Raw genomic sequence first — 16,316 nt, 5'->3', positions numbered from 1 at the left:
TTCTACTACTTTTACATGTCCCGGTAAACAACCCTCCTGATTCAAAATTAAAAAAAAAAAAAAAAAAAAACGCTTCTTCTTGGTCTGAGGCCTGGGACATGACACTTGTCACCCAAATTTCGTAACTCTTGGACTCTCGTCTGGTCCCCAGGCCGCACACAGGCAATTAGAAAGACAGGCACGCAGACACACAAACAAACAAACTCTTCCTTTTACATATATTAGATATGATATACAGGCGAGGATCCAAGGGGAGTGTTAAAGGGGTTATACCTCCCCTTGACGCTCAGCTATACACTGTATAAAATGGGCTTCAATCCTACTTCTTTCTTTACACTGGATAACATGTCAAACTATGGTTTAGCCCCTCCCTCGATCATATCCTGGATCCGCTGGTATATATTGTCACGGTATGCGTGTCACGACACTCCAAAATTATAGAAAATGTTAAGATTTAAAATTTATTAATTTCATTAATTGGTTTAAGAGAGAAATATTACAATGTTTTGTTTATTATTCTAAATTGCTGTAATTAGGTTGCAGACATGTTATATCATCATTATGCATTGCTGATGCTTGTTGTTTCTTAATGAAGTAGACACGAGTCTGCAGTGTCATAATAATAACATAACAAATACGAAACATATAAATGTCAAACGTTGTGAAAATTCTGTAAACACAGACACATAACTAAAATTAGTTAAAAGTGGAAATTTCGCAGACATAAGCTGTCTAGAGAATCTGGTCAATGAAAGAAAATGCAGAAATTGTGAATAAGCACAATTTCGGCTCAGAGATGTAAAACGTCAGAATATGCAATCGACAACAACAAAATTCGTCATCACGAACATGATGATAAAAACCTAATGTTTGAGGGAATCAAGATCAGTTCTGGGAGACCCGTAGTAGATCGGGGCTGAGAGACCTGTAGAGGATCAGTTGTTGGGAGTCGTAGTCTCAATAGAGCCATTATTGAGATCAACAGCGAACTACGTTCCAGTGGACATCCATCCACTGTGAGGAATTGGAAATGAACTTTGAAGTCTGAAGTTCGAACCTCGTTCATCAAGGTATGCTAGAATAACATCTCTGATATTCAATCTTTGACCAATTCACAGATAGTTCTATGCAATGCGAATTAACTATTTTACTTAATATAACACATACAAACATCCTACTAAAACTCTACTATAAACTATAATTGAATAAATGAGTTCAATGGTAAACATTCTCAATTTTAATCATATCACCTTTCGCATGTCATACAATATAAATCCTAAGTTTTAGGTTGGTGGAGATAGAAGGAGTTTCTGGTTTCCTACCTACTCTGGATAGTAGGTAGAAGCAACAAATACTGTGCAACTAGTTTACATCCCTTAGCTTCATAGGCACAAGCACAGTATTCTGTTGACATGGTGGAGATGCTGGGTACTGTAATTACAACCATTTATACAAACTAGGGTCCGCGGGGTACTGGAGCAGCTGCCAGTTGGTTATACGCTCCCGCAAGGAGGTTGAAATGGTGGAGGCGACCTTTGGTTCGATTTCCGGGAGGTTTACTGTTTAATAAGTTTAGTAACCCATTAGTGATAAAGTGAAGGTGACTCTAGGTTCGATCCCTGAAACAGTATCTGTTGACATGGCGGAGATTCTGGTGTTCAATCTCAGTTAAAATAAACCTCTTGCACGCCAAGTAATAACATGCGTTAGGTGGATTATTTTCAACAAGTTAAGTATTTCATTAACGAGTAATAGTTAAAATTAAACCCGTACCACCCACCCGTACTTATAGGTGTAGAAATAGAATAAGATAGAACCATGTTATCTTTAGTAAATAATCACAAGGAACATTATCCGGTTCTTCAGGATAATGGCGAACCAGCGACGATGTTTACAGACAGTAGATATTATAGGTTAGACTTGGGTGTGTTAAGAAGTTTTAGTGAATATGGGCCTACATATTCTTCCGAGAAAGAAGAAATAATTCGAGAAAAAAGACAACGGTGGAAGTATCAAAAATGGTACATGGTGACCTTTCAGAGAAAAGATTTTGATGTTAATGAGCTAATTGAATTAGGTTATCACAGGCATTTCTTGTCAGTGGTATCAGGTGTGGTAGAAGTATCGTTAAGCTTAAAGAACGCTACGTTCTTTGGTTTAAAGTTAGATGGCCAATCATATCAGATAAGTGGAATCTTTAGAGAATGTGTCGACCAGGCAAGGGTCAACACATGGCTCGAAAAGTTTAAGAATACATATGATTGCTCAGACGCAATTCAAATTGCTGATGTAGTAGGGACTTTTAGCTCACTGCAGAAGAAGTCAAAGTTAATTGTATCTAGGGAAAAGATCATGTTAGATACAGTAGCGTTTGCAAGTTTTTTTTTGGAGAGAAGTAGGAAGCGTTCCAGTAAATTTTAAAGTTAGACATGTAAATAGAGGATAGACATAGTTGTAAATACACATAATTATAGATGTAAGTTTTATATTATAGGATTCAGGTACATATAGACACAAGTAGTTAAATAAGATTATAGTTAGAGAAATTATAAGTGATTTTAGGAATAGGTTAGTTATTAAGATTTATTATAATAAGTAATCAGGGTGTAGGATTTGTAAATTGTTAATATTTTGAGTAAGATTTAAATAAGTAATTTAAAAATGAATTTAAAAAAGGAAGTAAATATTAGAAGTTAAAATAAAAGTAAATAAACGGAAATGTCTTCAAGACATAGTAAATAATACGTTATGAAAGTAATAAGGATTTTTAAAATTAATAAATAGGATTAAATAACTAGATCATGAAGGATAATTTTAAGTAAGCTATCTGGAAAAAAAATATAAGAATAAGAACATATTAGTAAATATTAGCAAATATAAGGAGAAAAGGCAAGAAAGAATGAAAAAAAATGGATCGATTAAATTTAAATGTGTAGTGATTAAGTTTTTTTTTAAAAAAAAATATAGCAAATATATTCAACGTAATTAGGACATTCTTTATAGGAAAACCTAGGTAGGTTAGAAATCACATTTTCGTGACGTTGAACTGGGAGTGCGCCAAACCTCTCACGAAAATTTGTAGGAACACATAAGTCTTCGGCGACATTAAGGCGGTACAGAGAGGAATTAGATACCCACTTGTCGTTTCGCAAAGCAGTGAATTTTTTTTTTAGTGAATCTTACCTATTTAGTCGAGTACTAGGAAGATCAATTTTTTTTTTGTAATTGGATTATAGGCATAGAAATAAGTTAAATGTTAAGGAAAATTAGGAATAGAAAATAGACTTGCTATCTAGCGATTAAGTTAGAATAGTTAAGTTCCTAGGATAAGGAAAGGTACAAAAATATACTTATCACATGCATTTAAATTAAGGAATGAGAAAATGAGATGGAAAGATCTGGAAAGAGAAATAAAGAGAGAAGGAAAATAGCTGAAGATAATAGAAATAGATAGCTAAGTTAATAGAAAATAGATTAATAGACAATATATTATGGATTTGACAAGGCAAGATTTTAATTAATCTTGAAATATTTTATTATGACTGGAATTGACGCTTATTAATTATTAATTATTATTATGATTATTATATTATTGAAATTATGATTATTATGTTACAGTAATGTTAATAAAAAAAAAACAAGAAGCTAGCTAAATAAATATATAAGTAAGCAATGAATATAAATACTAGTTAAGATATAGAGCTCTAGAGATAGCTATAAGAAATAAGCTTACTAAAAGAGATTTTTAGGGGAAATAGGACTTTGCGATATGCAGTCAGTGAAGATACCCTTAATAGATATAGAACACTAAGAGACGAATTAAAGTATCATGTTTATTAAACTGATCAGAGATTTCGTTTCAACGCTTAGGCCATTTGGCAAGAAATGATTTAATTAAGAATTATTATTTAGCGCTAGTTAACATTACTTTATTATTATATTATTATTAATTATTATTAAGTTTATTAAGATTATTATATTTATATTATTGATTAATTATTATTATTGATTAAACCTGAATGTGACAATGGCTTAGATAGTTTTTGGGTTACAAGGCCAGTAACTAAAGACGTTTAAGTTAAGAACTAGGAATAGACAAGTATGAAGTACAATTAATGTACTATTTATTATCGAAATGACATCGAGATATCGATTTTATGTGATTTTTATACCCGATTTTGACAGAATTAAATAGTTAAATAAATAAATAAGATTTTGAGTATGGAGAAGAGTGGAGATTTAATAATTTTTTTTTTAAATAAATAGGAGTAATGAAAGTTAATTAAATAAATAAAGTAACTGTATGCAAAATGGTATTTATCAGATGTCTTGCGAGTCAGGCCGCGAGGAAACAACCAAAGCCTTCCCAGATTCATGGAAATATGAATCTGCATCAGAAAATCCCGAATCGGTAAATATGTTTTGTATACAGTGAATTGTGATAAATAAGTAATTTAATAATAACAATAACTCAAGAAAATCGGTTACGGGAACATAATTAATAATAGAAATTAAAATATTTGTAAATGTAACATGTATAGTACTATAAATAACGTTTAAATTTAATAAAGTAATTAATAGAATAGTAGAGTACTTACCATTAAAAGTAGAGATGATATATAGCATAATAAAGGATGTGAAAAAAAAATAATATACAACACGTTCACACACGAAATCACGCATCACGTATTTTGCACACTTCATTTTTTTTTAAAAAAAAAAGGAAAAAGTAATATATTCAGATTTACATATAATTCGCATTTGAACTATGAATTGGTTGATCACGATATAGAGATGATATTGTACCATACAATAGAACTGTAAGAGTGAGTGCACGTAGACCGTTATGTATCGGAAAGACGCTTTACACGTAGAGTGGATATGTAATCGTGTCAAGGTTGAACGGAAGTCGCAGAAAGAAGATGAGAGAGATGAAGTTTTGCTGAGTTCAACAGTTTTTGCATAAAAGCGTTGACGCGAGGTTGACATTGAGTTGCCAACTATGGTGAGCAATTTAGGTCAAGTTTGCGGAAACTTTAATGCTGTTTATGTTAGTGATTTAGTGTTTTTGTGAATTTAAATGGAAATTTATAGTGAAAGTGTATAAAGAAATACTATAGTGTGTATGGATATATAAAGTGAATATTAATAGATTAGTTTCAATTTCCCTAAGAAAGGACTTAGGTTGGAAACATTCATTATTGTGTTTACAACGAACAAAGTTCAAGTAGTGTTGAGTGTTGACAATAGATGGCAGATACATTCAGTATGCTGTTATTAAACAGATGTGAATTTATAAGTAAAAAAAAAAGAACTGAATGAACTTTTGGAAAAAGAAAAACAGGAAAAAGAAAATTCGTGAAAATTAATAATCATTAATTTTTGTTTGTTTTCTTTTTGGACAATAATTTTTGGCTTTCGATTTAAAAAGAATTATTTTGTAAATTTTCACATTAATCAATAATTTTGAAATTTCATATACAGTGAGTTCTCCGAAAGCCGATCTTTTGCAAAGATCTAGTCGGCATCGGAGATGCCTCAGTTTAAAGTGGGGGCGTGTCACGGTATGCGTGTCACGACACTCCAAAATTATAGAAAATGTTAAGATTTAAAATTTATTAATTTCATTAATTGGTTTAAGAGAGAAATATTACAATGTTTTGTTTATTATTCTAAATTGCTGTAATTAGGTTGCAGACATGTTATATCATCATTATGCATTGCTGATGCTTGTTGTTTCTTAATGAAGTAGACACGAGTCTGCAGTGTCATAATAATAACATAACAAATACGAAACATATAAATGTCAAACGTTGTGAAAATTCTGTAAACACAGACACATAACTAAAATTAGGTAAAAGTGGAAATTTCGCAGACATAAGCTGTCTAGAGAATCTGGTCAATGAAAGAAAATGCAGAAATTGTGAATAAGCACAATTTCGGCTCAGAGATGTAAAACGTCAGAATATGCAATCGACAACAACAAAATTCGTCATCACGAACATGATGATAAAAACCTAATGTTTGAGGGAATCAAGATCAGTTCTGGGAGACCCGTAGTAGATCGGGGCTGAGAGACCTGTAGAGGATCAGTTGTTGGGAGTCGTAGTCTCAATAGAGCCATTATTGAGATCAACAGCGAACTACGTTCCAGTGGACATCCATCCGCTGTGAGGAATTGGAAATGAACTTTGAAGTCTGAAGTTCGAACCTCGTTCATCAAGGTATGCTAGAATAACATCTCTGATATTCAATCTTTGACCAATTCACAGATAGTTTTATGCAATGCGAATTAACTATTTTACTTAATATAACACATACAAACATCCTACTAAAACTCTACTATAAACTATAATTGAATAAATGAGTTCAATGGTAAACATTCTCAATTTTAATCATATCACCTTTCGCATGTCATACAATATAAATCCTAAGTTTTAGGTTGGTGGAGATAGAAGGAGTTTCTGGTTTCCTACCTACTCTGGATAGTAGGTAGAAGCAACAAATACTGTGCAACTATTTACATCCCTTAGCTTCATAGGCACAAGCACAGTATTCTGTTGACAATATATATATGTTGACAGAGGGAGAGAGAGACAGAGATGACTATACACATCAGCAGTGGATTTTGTTTCGGGAGAGGCTTGAGAACGAGTAAGAAATATTTTTGTTGTACGTGCAATGCGAAAAAATGATCAGAAATATATTTCGGGAGGGGCTTCTGTCCGATAGCCATCCCCTAAATATGCCACTGAACATTAGTCAACCGTTGCCATATTACCTAATACAGCAACGAAAGAAATTTTGAGTAAATGTCAATCTTAATAGTTGTCTATATCAATATTCGAGACGAGACCGAGACTTTCGAGACTGACCTAAGTCTCCTGTCAGTCTCGTCTCGGTCTCGTCTCGGTAGATAAAAGGCCGTCTCGGTCTCGGTCTCGTCTCGGTATATAAAAGGCGCTCGGTCTCGGTACCATCCCTAATCTGGGACAAATTAAACATCAATTAAGACACATACTTTTGTCATTTGTTGTGTATTGAACTAGTTTAACTAAAATTAATAAAGAATTATTTGAAATCAAGTATATCACAAGAACGATTAAATGGACTAGCTTTGATGGCCATTGAAAATGACATTTTGAATGAAATTGATATGGATGCAATAATAAGAGATTTTGCCAAATTGAAAGCCAGAATAGTGTCTTTATTAACATGAACTTTTCAGTAACAAAGACAACGAGAAATTAAGCTAATTGCCATATTTGTATAACTAGAAAACACTATTTAAATATGATTTTAATGAAGTGTAAGAGCATATCTCTTTGTCAAAATCAAACCTGTGATAATGTTAGGCTTGAAGCTCATGAGTTTTATTCTATTTCGACTTTGATGTTTTAACTGTATTTTCAAAATACATCTTAAGTATACATTTTAGTTGTTTTCTGTGCTTATTTAATAAAAAATATTATAAATTATTAAAACTGGAACTTTGGTCAAGATTCATCCACAGATAATTAGTTTTTTTAATTTCGACATTTTCGTTTAATACTCACAGGAAGACTGAATTATTATATATTGAAGAAATTTTATAATTGTAACAATTATCTGAAGAATTTTTGTCCTTTACAGCATTCTATTCTCTTATTATCATTTAGGCGGGGGCGCCTAAATATTGTTTGCTTTCACTTACGAAATGTCTACAACCGACCCTGTTACTGTTTTTATATATATATATATATACACAGGCCCGTATCCACGGGGGGGGGGCTAGGGGGGCCGGGTCCCCCTAAATTTTCACTGACCTCCCAAAATTTCCATGGTAGGCTTGCAAATGAACTATAATATGGTTGGGTCGGGCCCCCCCCTAAATTTTTGGGCTGGCTACGGGAGAAAGAGAGAGAGAGAAAGTTTTGACTCAGAAAAAAGCACAGTTGAACGTACGATGCAACATGGGCTCCTGGAGGGATTTCAAACGAATTTAGTATACGTATACATTACCATCTGAACAATTTACCCCTAAAAATGCTTTCGATCACTGAAATAAATTCCTCCCTACGCCACTGTAAAACAGTAAGAATTTTAGGGATTGATCAAGTGATAATGCCTTCCTGGAGTAACGATAATTCCCCAGAAATCATACCTCTGATAGGTCCGGATGTGGCACCAGTATTTGTGTATTAGCACTCTTCACTGTCAGTGTATTGAAACTTAGTGTAAGTCAAAGGAACTGTTCTGAAATCTTCACCGGTTCTCTCCTCTGAAACAGTATGCGAATGGGGGCGACCTTCGTCATATACCACATCTGGAATATTACTATTTGTGTCAGAGATCCCGAAAAAAATAAATTCGACGCAAATAAATTATGTTTTCGATTTTATTTTATTTATTTATTTATTTATTTATTTATTTATTTATTACTATTTTTTGCCTGCCACCCTCCCACTCTGACCTCCATGCCAACCAAGGCTTAACTTGAACTTAAGCAACATCGTTACTATTCATCTGCGACCACGAAAACTATGATTTCGATACTAATGTTGTTCATATTTGACTACTTTTACATGCCACTTCCCCCCTTATTACGGATGACTATAGTGTCTCGCTCCCACAACTATGGAGCAATTTCAACAAACTAAAGTATAACTGTAAGCCACCATCTGTAAAATAAATGTCCGGGTGAACATTTTTCGGAGAGGAATTCATTAGCTACTTTTCCAATACCAATGTTGTGGCTTTTTTCGCTTTCAATGCTAAAGATTGCCAAAGAGCTCAATTTCATTTGCACCACTGGGCTATGAATATAGATTTTAATGGCATTTACTTTACTGAATGCTCTCTTAGGTGTTGCTCTCGTCACAGGAAAAGTGAGATACTGTTATAAATGAGTAGGGGTCTAAACAAATACGGAAAACTATTAGCAATGACACTACTCGAAATGAGTTTTCGCAATATAATGGGACAGTATTTTATTCGAATGTGAAGGAAATCATTGCATAAATTGTCCCTTCCCCTCCTTAGAAGTCTAAGCTACAATACGTATCTAATAATTTTAAATTCGAAATATATGCTTCTAGTTTCATATCCTTAACTTTAAGGTCTCCTGAGTTAAGTAAATGAATAAACTTCCTGCTAACGAAAGAGTAAAGCTTTGGGCTTTAATAGTATCGGGAGTGTAATTATTTATTTCAGCGACCCGGAAAACTATTGAATAAACACTCATATCTTTCAATTAGGAATTTTTAATTTTCACCCTTCCCATTAAACCTCCATGCCGATAATGCTAAACTTTGATGTGAACGATATAGAGGGTATCATAATTCATTTACTCAAAAACTATGGATTTAACATTAATATCGTTCATTTTCGATTATTTTTACATGTTCCTGTGTCTCCCATGATAGAACTAGAGGTGATACGAGTTTCGATTCCCGGCAGGAGTCGTGTGGTTCGGGTTCCACGTTAAGTCGTAGATGCACGTCTTGTATAGAGTCACAGCTGAATAACACGCTTAACTCTATATCACCTCACCTCGTGAGATATTCTACTTTTGCATAATTTCTAAACCACTTTTCTTTCTTTCAATTTCCTCCTTCCTCTTAGGACACGCATAGGTTCAAACCGAAACATTCTTTATGGTTGGAGGATGCAAGGCTTCTGTACCGTACGCGTACAACCCTCGTATATACAATTAATAAAATCTCATATTAGGACTTACTCTGCACGTCAAACTTTTAACAAATGCGACATTTTAAAGTATATTATTATTATTATTATTATTATTATTATTATTATTATTATTATTGCAATAGCTATATGAAGCAATTATATCGACCAACTTCGTTAATACACACCATTCAGCAACCGGTAGTTGCAGAAATCAAGCTTTTGCAACAGCTTTTGTTAGCTCAATAGGGAGAGCGCTGATTTATGGTTTCAACAGTTGCGAGTTCGAACCTACTCTAAGTCGAAAGATTTTTCTGATGTAATTCTTAAAATAGACAAGTTTCTCTCTTCACCTTTATCTCGTAATTCTGAATAGAGATGTTTGGATGTGAAAGAAAAAGTATACTAGAATATAAGGAAAGGAAGATAAATTACATGATACCTTTTGCAATTTTTAACTATATTTTCACATATCTAGGACGTTTCTAAAAAGTTCAGACTTCTAGACATCCTTTTCGCTCCCTTACGTGTCCTTTAACTAATTTCTACAGTTACTTAGTGAATCACATACCTATATTACAGATGTCGTATCTCTTTCTCTTCTCTCTATATCATGTCTGGAGATGAATGTTTTGACAATAGGTTACAGACACGATTTTTTTAAAAAATACGATCTGCAATATCAGTGATACATATTGTGGTGTTTAACTTCACATATAAAATAATAAATAGAAAAAATGAGAATACGAATCTCTTCGTGGATTGATGCTTCAATGACAGTGCACTAGTGCTTCAAATCTGTGTCTTTACTCCCTATAGCTATGCTAATTCCCTAGTCAAAATAAAAACTCTTCAAAATTAATCACAAATTCTTATACAACCATCCCTTCCTTGGAGTACCGCGCGGTCACATACACGTCACGGCGATGTGAAGGCACTTTTGGTGACGAGGATACATGAAATATTAATACATTGCGTGTGTTAATACATTAAAAAGGAGAAGAGATGCATTTGGAAGAATTTGAAATTATCAGTTTTGTACTCAATTGTCGTAGATAACTCTAACTAACTAACTAACTAACTCTATGGCCAATGGAACACGGAGGTTCAGTACCGCGTTCACAAAAGCTCTCCACTGAACTCTATCCTTAGCTAATTGGATCCAGTTTCTACTTTGTATTCCTATCTCTCCGAGATCCATGTTAATATTATTCTCCCATCTGCGCCTAGGTCTTCCTAATGGTCGTTTTCCTATGGGTCTACCAGTCAAGACTTTGAAAGCGTTTCTACTTTCTTCCATTCTAGCTACATGACCTGCCCACCCAAGCCTCCTAGACTTGACGACCCTAACAATGTTTGGTAAATCGTATAAACTATGTAGTTCCTCGTTATGAAGCTTTCGCCATTCCCCATTCTCGTTCCTCTTGGGTCCGAATATTCTTCTCAGGATCCTGTTCTCAAATACTTTCAGTCTATGTTCTTCCCTCAGAGTAAGTGACCATGTTTCGCAACCATACAGAACAGCAGGCATGATTATCGTTTTATATATTTTAAGCTTCAAATTCCTCTACAGAATTCGCGACGACAAGAGATATTGAACCGAATAGTAACACGAATTCCTTGCTTTTAGTCGACATTTAATTTCTTCGTGAATATGATTTTCGTCTGTTAATATTGATTCTAAATATTTGAAACTATCCACTTTATTAAAAGTATTATTTAATATTTTAACGCCTCCACAATTTGCCGTATTACTGTCCCGACGCACTTCCATGTATTTAGTTTTCTCTGCATTTACTTCTAAACCCATGTCCCTGCAAGCGTTTAATAATATCTCTGCATTTATTTCTACTGTTCTCCTATCATCCCCTATTAAATTTATATCATCAGCATATGCCATAACCTGGTGAATGCCGTTCAACTCTAGGCCCTGGTTGCTATCTTTGATTTTCCTTATGGCGTATTCCAGCACAAAGTTAAATAATAATGGCGACAACGCATCTCCTTGTTTCAGGCCATTTTCGACGTGGAAGCTCGTGGACAAAAATTTTCCTACCCGGAATTTATTTTGGGATTCACTTGAACATATCTTAATTAATCTAATTAGCTTTCTCGGTATTCCAAGCTCTGTAAGAACGATGTATAATGTTTCTCTCCTAACCGAGTCGTAAGCCTTTCTAAAATCAATAAATAGTTGATGTACCGGGGTATTGTATTCCCACTTCTTTTCGAGTAGTTGGCGAATGGTAAATATTTGGTCGATAGTTGATCGATTTCGTCTAAATCCGCACTGATAATCTCCAATAATTTCATCTGCGTATGGGGTCAATCTTGCTAACAGAATATTTGAAAGGATTTTATAGGATGTTGACAGAAGAGAAATGCCTCGATAATTATTACAGTCAGTTTTGTCGCCTTTCTTGTGAATTGGAACAATGATTGACTCTTTCCACTCTTGTGGCAATTCTTCCTTGTTCCAGATAAGGAGAATGAGTTTGTGTATCTTGTTCCAGAATTTTTCGCCTCCAGCTAAAATTAACTCAGCCGGAATTTCATCTACACCCGGAGATTTGTGTTTCTTTAATTTCTTTATAGCGGCTTCCACTTCTATTCGATTGGGTTCTGGAATATAGGGTTCTGCGGTGTGTATCTCCTTTTCTCCACGCACATTAGTTTTTGGCTGCGTGTTCAGCAAATCGTCAAAGAAATCTTTCCATCTATTTAAGAGGCTATCCGTATCAGTGAGAACTGCCCCGTCAGATTTCTTTAATATATAAGCACGAGGTTGATAGCCTTTCTTAAATTCGCTGATCCCCTTATACATGTTCCGTATATTTCTAATTTTATTATTATCTTCAAGTTCCTTAATTTTTGCTTTCAGAAAATGGGGTTTCTTTGTTCTAAAAGTTTTGAAAGTTTCCCGCCTGATATCTGCGAAACTTTGTGTAGTTATTTCATTCGGATTTTGTAGCCTCCGTAATTTTGCCTGTTTTCTCTTCTCTGCTAGTTTAATGCATTCTTGGTCGAACCATGGTTTGTTCCTACGTATTTCCGCGTGTCCCAATTTTTCTATTGCTGAACTTTTAATGCTATCTCTAATTTCAATCCAAGTATCCTCAACACTAGTGCACTCTGAGTCTTCTAAAACCGAGAATCTATTCGAAACTTCAATCTGGTATTCCTCTCTTACCTGGCTCTCTTCTAATTTCTTTAAATTAAATCTCTCCGTTTTCGGACATTGAGTATTACCTTTATTCAACGATAATCTCTCCCGTATTATCGCTGCTACCAGGTAGTGATCAGTGTCACAATCAGCCCCTCTAAACGACCGGACGTCAATTATGCTAGATTGTCTTCTTCTATCTACTAAAACGTGATCAATTTGATTATGTGTTTTTCCGTCTGGTGATGTCCAAGTGTATTTATGAACGTCGCGATGTGGAAATTTTGTACTCTTCACGATTAGGTTTTTGGTTGTTGCAAAGTTCACGAGTCTATCACCGTTGTCATTACTTCCCTTATGCAAACTTTCGTTCCCTATAATCGGTTTGAAAATATCCTCTCATCCTACCTTCGCCTTGAAATCCCACGTTACACGGCGTTGCAAAATATCAAGATAATTTCAGTTTTGAAAAGAGAAGGAATGCAGTGAAGTAGTCACGATAAACAGTTCCACTTTCTGTCTTGTCAAGAGAATAGCACTACTGCACTTGACACCAACATTTCTGCTTTATCTTTAGGTAGTTCTAGATCTGGAATCAGATCATTCAACTCCCATTGTATTAGTTAATGTAACTGTGTACCAGGAATAAGAAATTGTGGAGTTACTTTGCTTTGAAATTGATGGAAATACCGTCTTCGTTATTTAGTTTACTTCTTTGGCGAGACTCAGGTGGAATGACGATAAAAATTCCGACTTTGTGAGCAACTGGTAGTGTAGCCGATGGTATGTAAGAATATAATAAGTTTAACTTTTCGTCTTCGTAACATCGCATGTTACTCGAGTTATCATACAAGAGTAATAGTCAGTTACTTGGTTTCATGGTTCTCTCCTGAGAATAATAATAGCAAAATCAAGTTAGGGTTTTTATTTTTCTAAAGTGACTGAATGTTCGAGGCAGAACATGTGTAATATATGTGAGACGCCCAGGGTTTAATCTTCGGCAAAGTCATGCTGTTTAATATTCGCGGAGTTTCAAAGGCATTTTCAGGAACTCGGATTTCAATGCTTTTCTGTTACACGTTTTTGACCATTCTAGACTAGAAGGTAAGAAGGTATGTAATTTCAGTTTCCGGATACTGTGTGCGTTGTATTAAGAAAAAGTACTTTAAACTTTCTTGTTTCTATCGTTGTTTAGTAAACGCATCAAGGCAACTCCAATATTTCCTACAGAATTTGCGAACGCGAATAGTAAAGAAAACTGCAATATGTCATTGAAAATATTATATACCTAGCTTTCCAACAACGTATAGCTTATATCAATAGCTTGAGAAGTTTCGGATTCATATTGTACTATGCTAGCAGTATTTGGGTTACTATACAAGTCGTATTAAATATACATCTTCCCATATTTTGGAAAGTAGAGGAATCGGTGACTTTCACAGACGTTTCAATGATAATTGTCCTTAATTTAGAAACAAAACAACTTCGTGATCGCGATACTTTACCATTTGGATAGTATAGTTTTGTTTTAATTTTGATTCTTTAGTTTTTTGCGGAAGAAAAACAATATATAAATTTGTCATTCATTATGACAAAGAAACATATGACGCAAGTGTTTACCATTTTGAATTACCAATATTTCTGCATTATTCATTTGAATTAAAAAGAATTATGTAATTCATTTCAGGCATGGAATTGAATTTGCAACGGAGGAAATTTACAATCAGTCAGTTGCAAGCAGCGAAACCTTCAAACCAATTGCTGCACTTTACATCACTAAAGATACAGAGGTAAAGTTACGTATAACATTAAGATACATTTATTTTGAAAAATGTTTCCTAATATATGATATTTGGTCTTTATTAACTATGATTAAACGGGATTTGATTGTTGAAAGTTAAACGTTTCTTTTGAGCTTCTAAGCTACATAAAACAAAAATCTACTGTTTCAATGGGTACAAACAATAGGTGGATTTTTACTCGAGATAAGTGATGCAAAGTGCATTTAGGTAACTTTCAAAAATGCATGAAATTTTAAGGAGAATAGTTTTTCACGGACTGTTTTAACTTAATTTCAAATTTCCATTTCCATTTTCACACATTTTTCATTTTCAGTATACTGTATATATAGATCGTTAACAATTATATCAACAAATATCAATTAGTTATTAAATAAATAAACTAAGTATGTGTCAAATAAAATTAAAACTCTCATCCTTAACAGTAAATACACCAACCAAAGTACTTACAAAAGTCTGCTTTATTTGTTATTGGCTCATTAAAATTCAAAAGCAAACGAATTAGTGACCGACAATTACTTTTACAAAATAGTTCAAAACAGACAATTCAAAGCAAAGTATCTAAAGTAGCAGCAACTTCAGCTTCAGCCTACACTGATTGAATTTGAAAAGAAACAGGATCAAATTTAGCACATTATAGAGCATCTTTGCCAATTCCACATAGTTCACAGTGGTTCTATTTGCACATGTGATTTTCTGGGCTTCCGAAAGTTTAATCGTGGACTTTTGCACTAGAATCGATCATAGTTATTGATGTCGGAGAAAGATCATTCATAAAGTGTCCATGCTATGTAATGAATTCTAAAAAGTTAAAATATTGTGTTCAGTGTATACAGATTGCTAATCCAGCAGCTAGAGAGAGTCCTGTTGGAAGTTTGAGAGCCAGAAAATTTGTTTGTTTTACCGAGTTCTACTACCTTTAGTGTTTTACAAAAAGTTGGCTACATGTTCCGAATCATGGTCATTATTGCAGAGTAGCCACAATTTTCAATAAGTGCTATCGTATTTCCTAAATTTTTCTGTGATCATTTTAAATATATCTACCTCAAGCTGTAGTTGTTGCAAAGTTATCAACCATACCTCGTTTGATTTGCAATAATACAGCCACTTAACTGATATTAATCACTTCGAAGTAATACACACAAAAGGGAAGTAAAGAAGGGAAATTTTGGAAATTTCCCTCAAAATTTTCCCATTCACCTATTTACTGCCATTGTTAGATGTCAATGCTGGGTTCTAGGCGAGAAAGAAAAAAAAAATACGGACATTTTCTGTTATGTGGTAAATATATACTGAACGTTTTGTCTTAATTGATTCACTAGCAGAAAATTAAAAAAAATAGTTTGCATTTTATGATTTTGCTCATTCTAACAATCTTTGGATTTAATGGAATTACTTTCGTCACATAGAAAGACCTCGAGCTCAGACTATAACTGTTACAGGGACACAATTAATATCCCGTTTCATAATTCGTTTGATTAGATGTAACATATAGTGTGGACTAAGGTAACATATGTGTTATTATAATTTATGACAAGGAAGTATAAGAGAAATAAATATAAAATTAACATGAAATATTTTCCTGGATATTTTCCTTTAATGATGTGGAAACACTAAAGATAGAAGTGTAACTACATGCCAATTTGATTTTGAAATTCACTAAATATTAATACCAAATATTTAATTAG

At 33.8% G+C, this 16,316-nt stretch overlaps 1 protein-coding gene across 1 annotated transcript in view; it reads left to right on the top strand.

Annotated features, from left to right (window-relative positions):
- Positions 1-16,316, top strand: part of LOC145692442 (pickpocket protein 28-like) — a 207,021-nt gene that overhangs the window by 112,583 nt on the left and 78,122 nt on the right. The window contains exon 2 of the mRNA XM_081767750.1: positions 14,517-14,619. Within this exon, the coding sequence (XP_081623876.1) occupies positions 14,517-14,619 (103 nt within the window). The remainder of the gene's footprint in view (positions 1-14,516; positions 14,620-16,316) is intronic.

Source organism: Thermobia domestica, chromosome 8, assembly GCF_964235325.1.
Source record: "Thermobia domestica chromosome 8, izTheDome1.hap1.1, whole genome shotgun sequence".
NCBI lineage: Eukaryota > Metazoa > Arthropoda > Insecta > Zygentoma > Lepismatidae > Thermobia > Thermobia domestica.
Note: the sequence above shows the minus strand (reverse complement) of the source record. Positions and strands in the feature narration are given on the sequence as shown.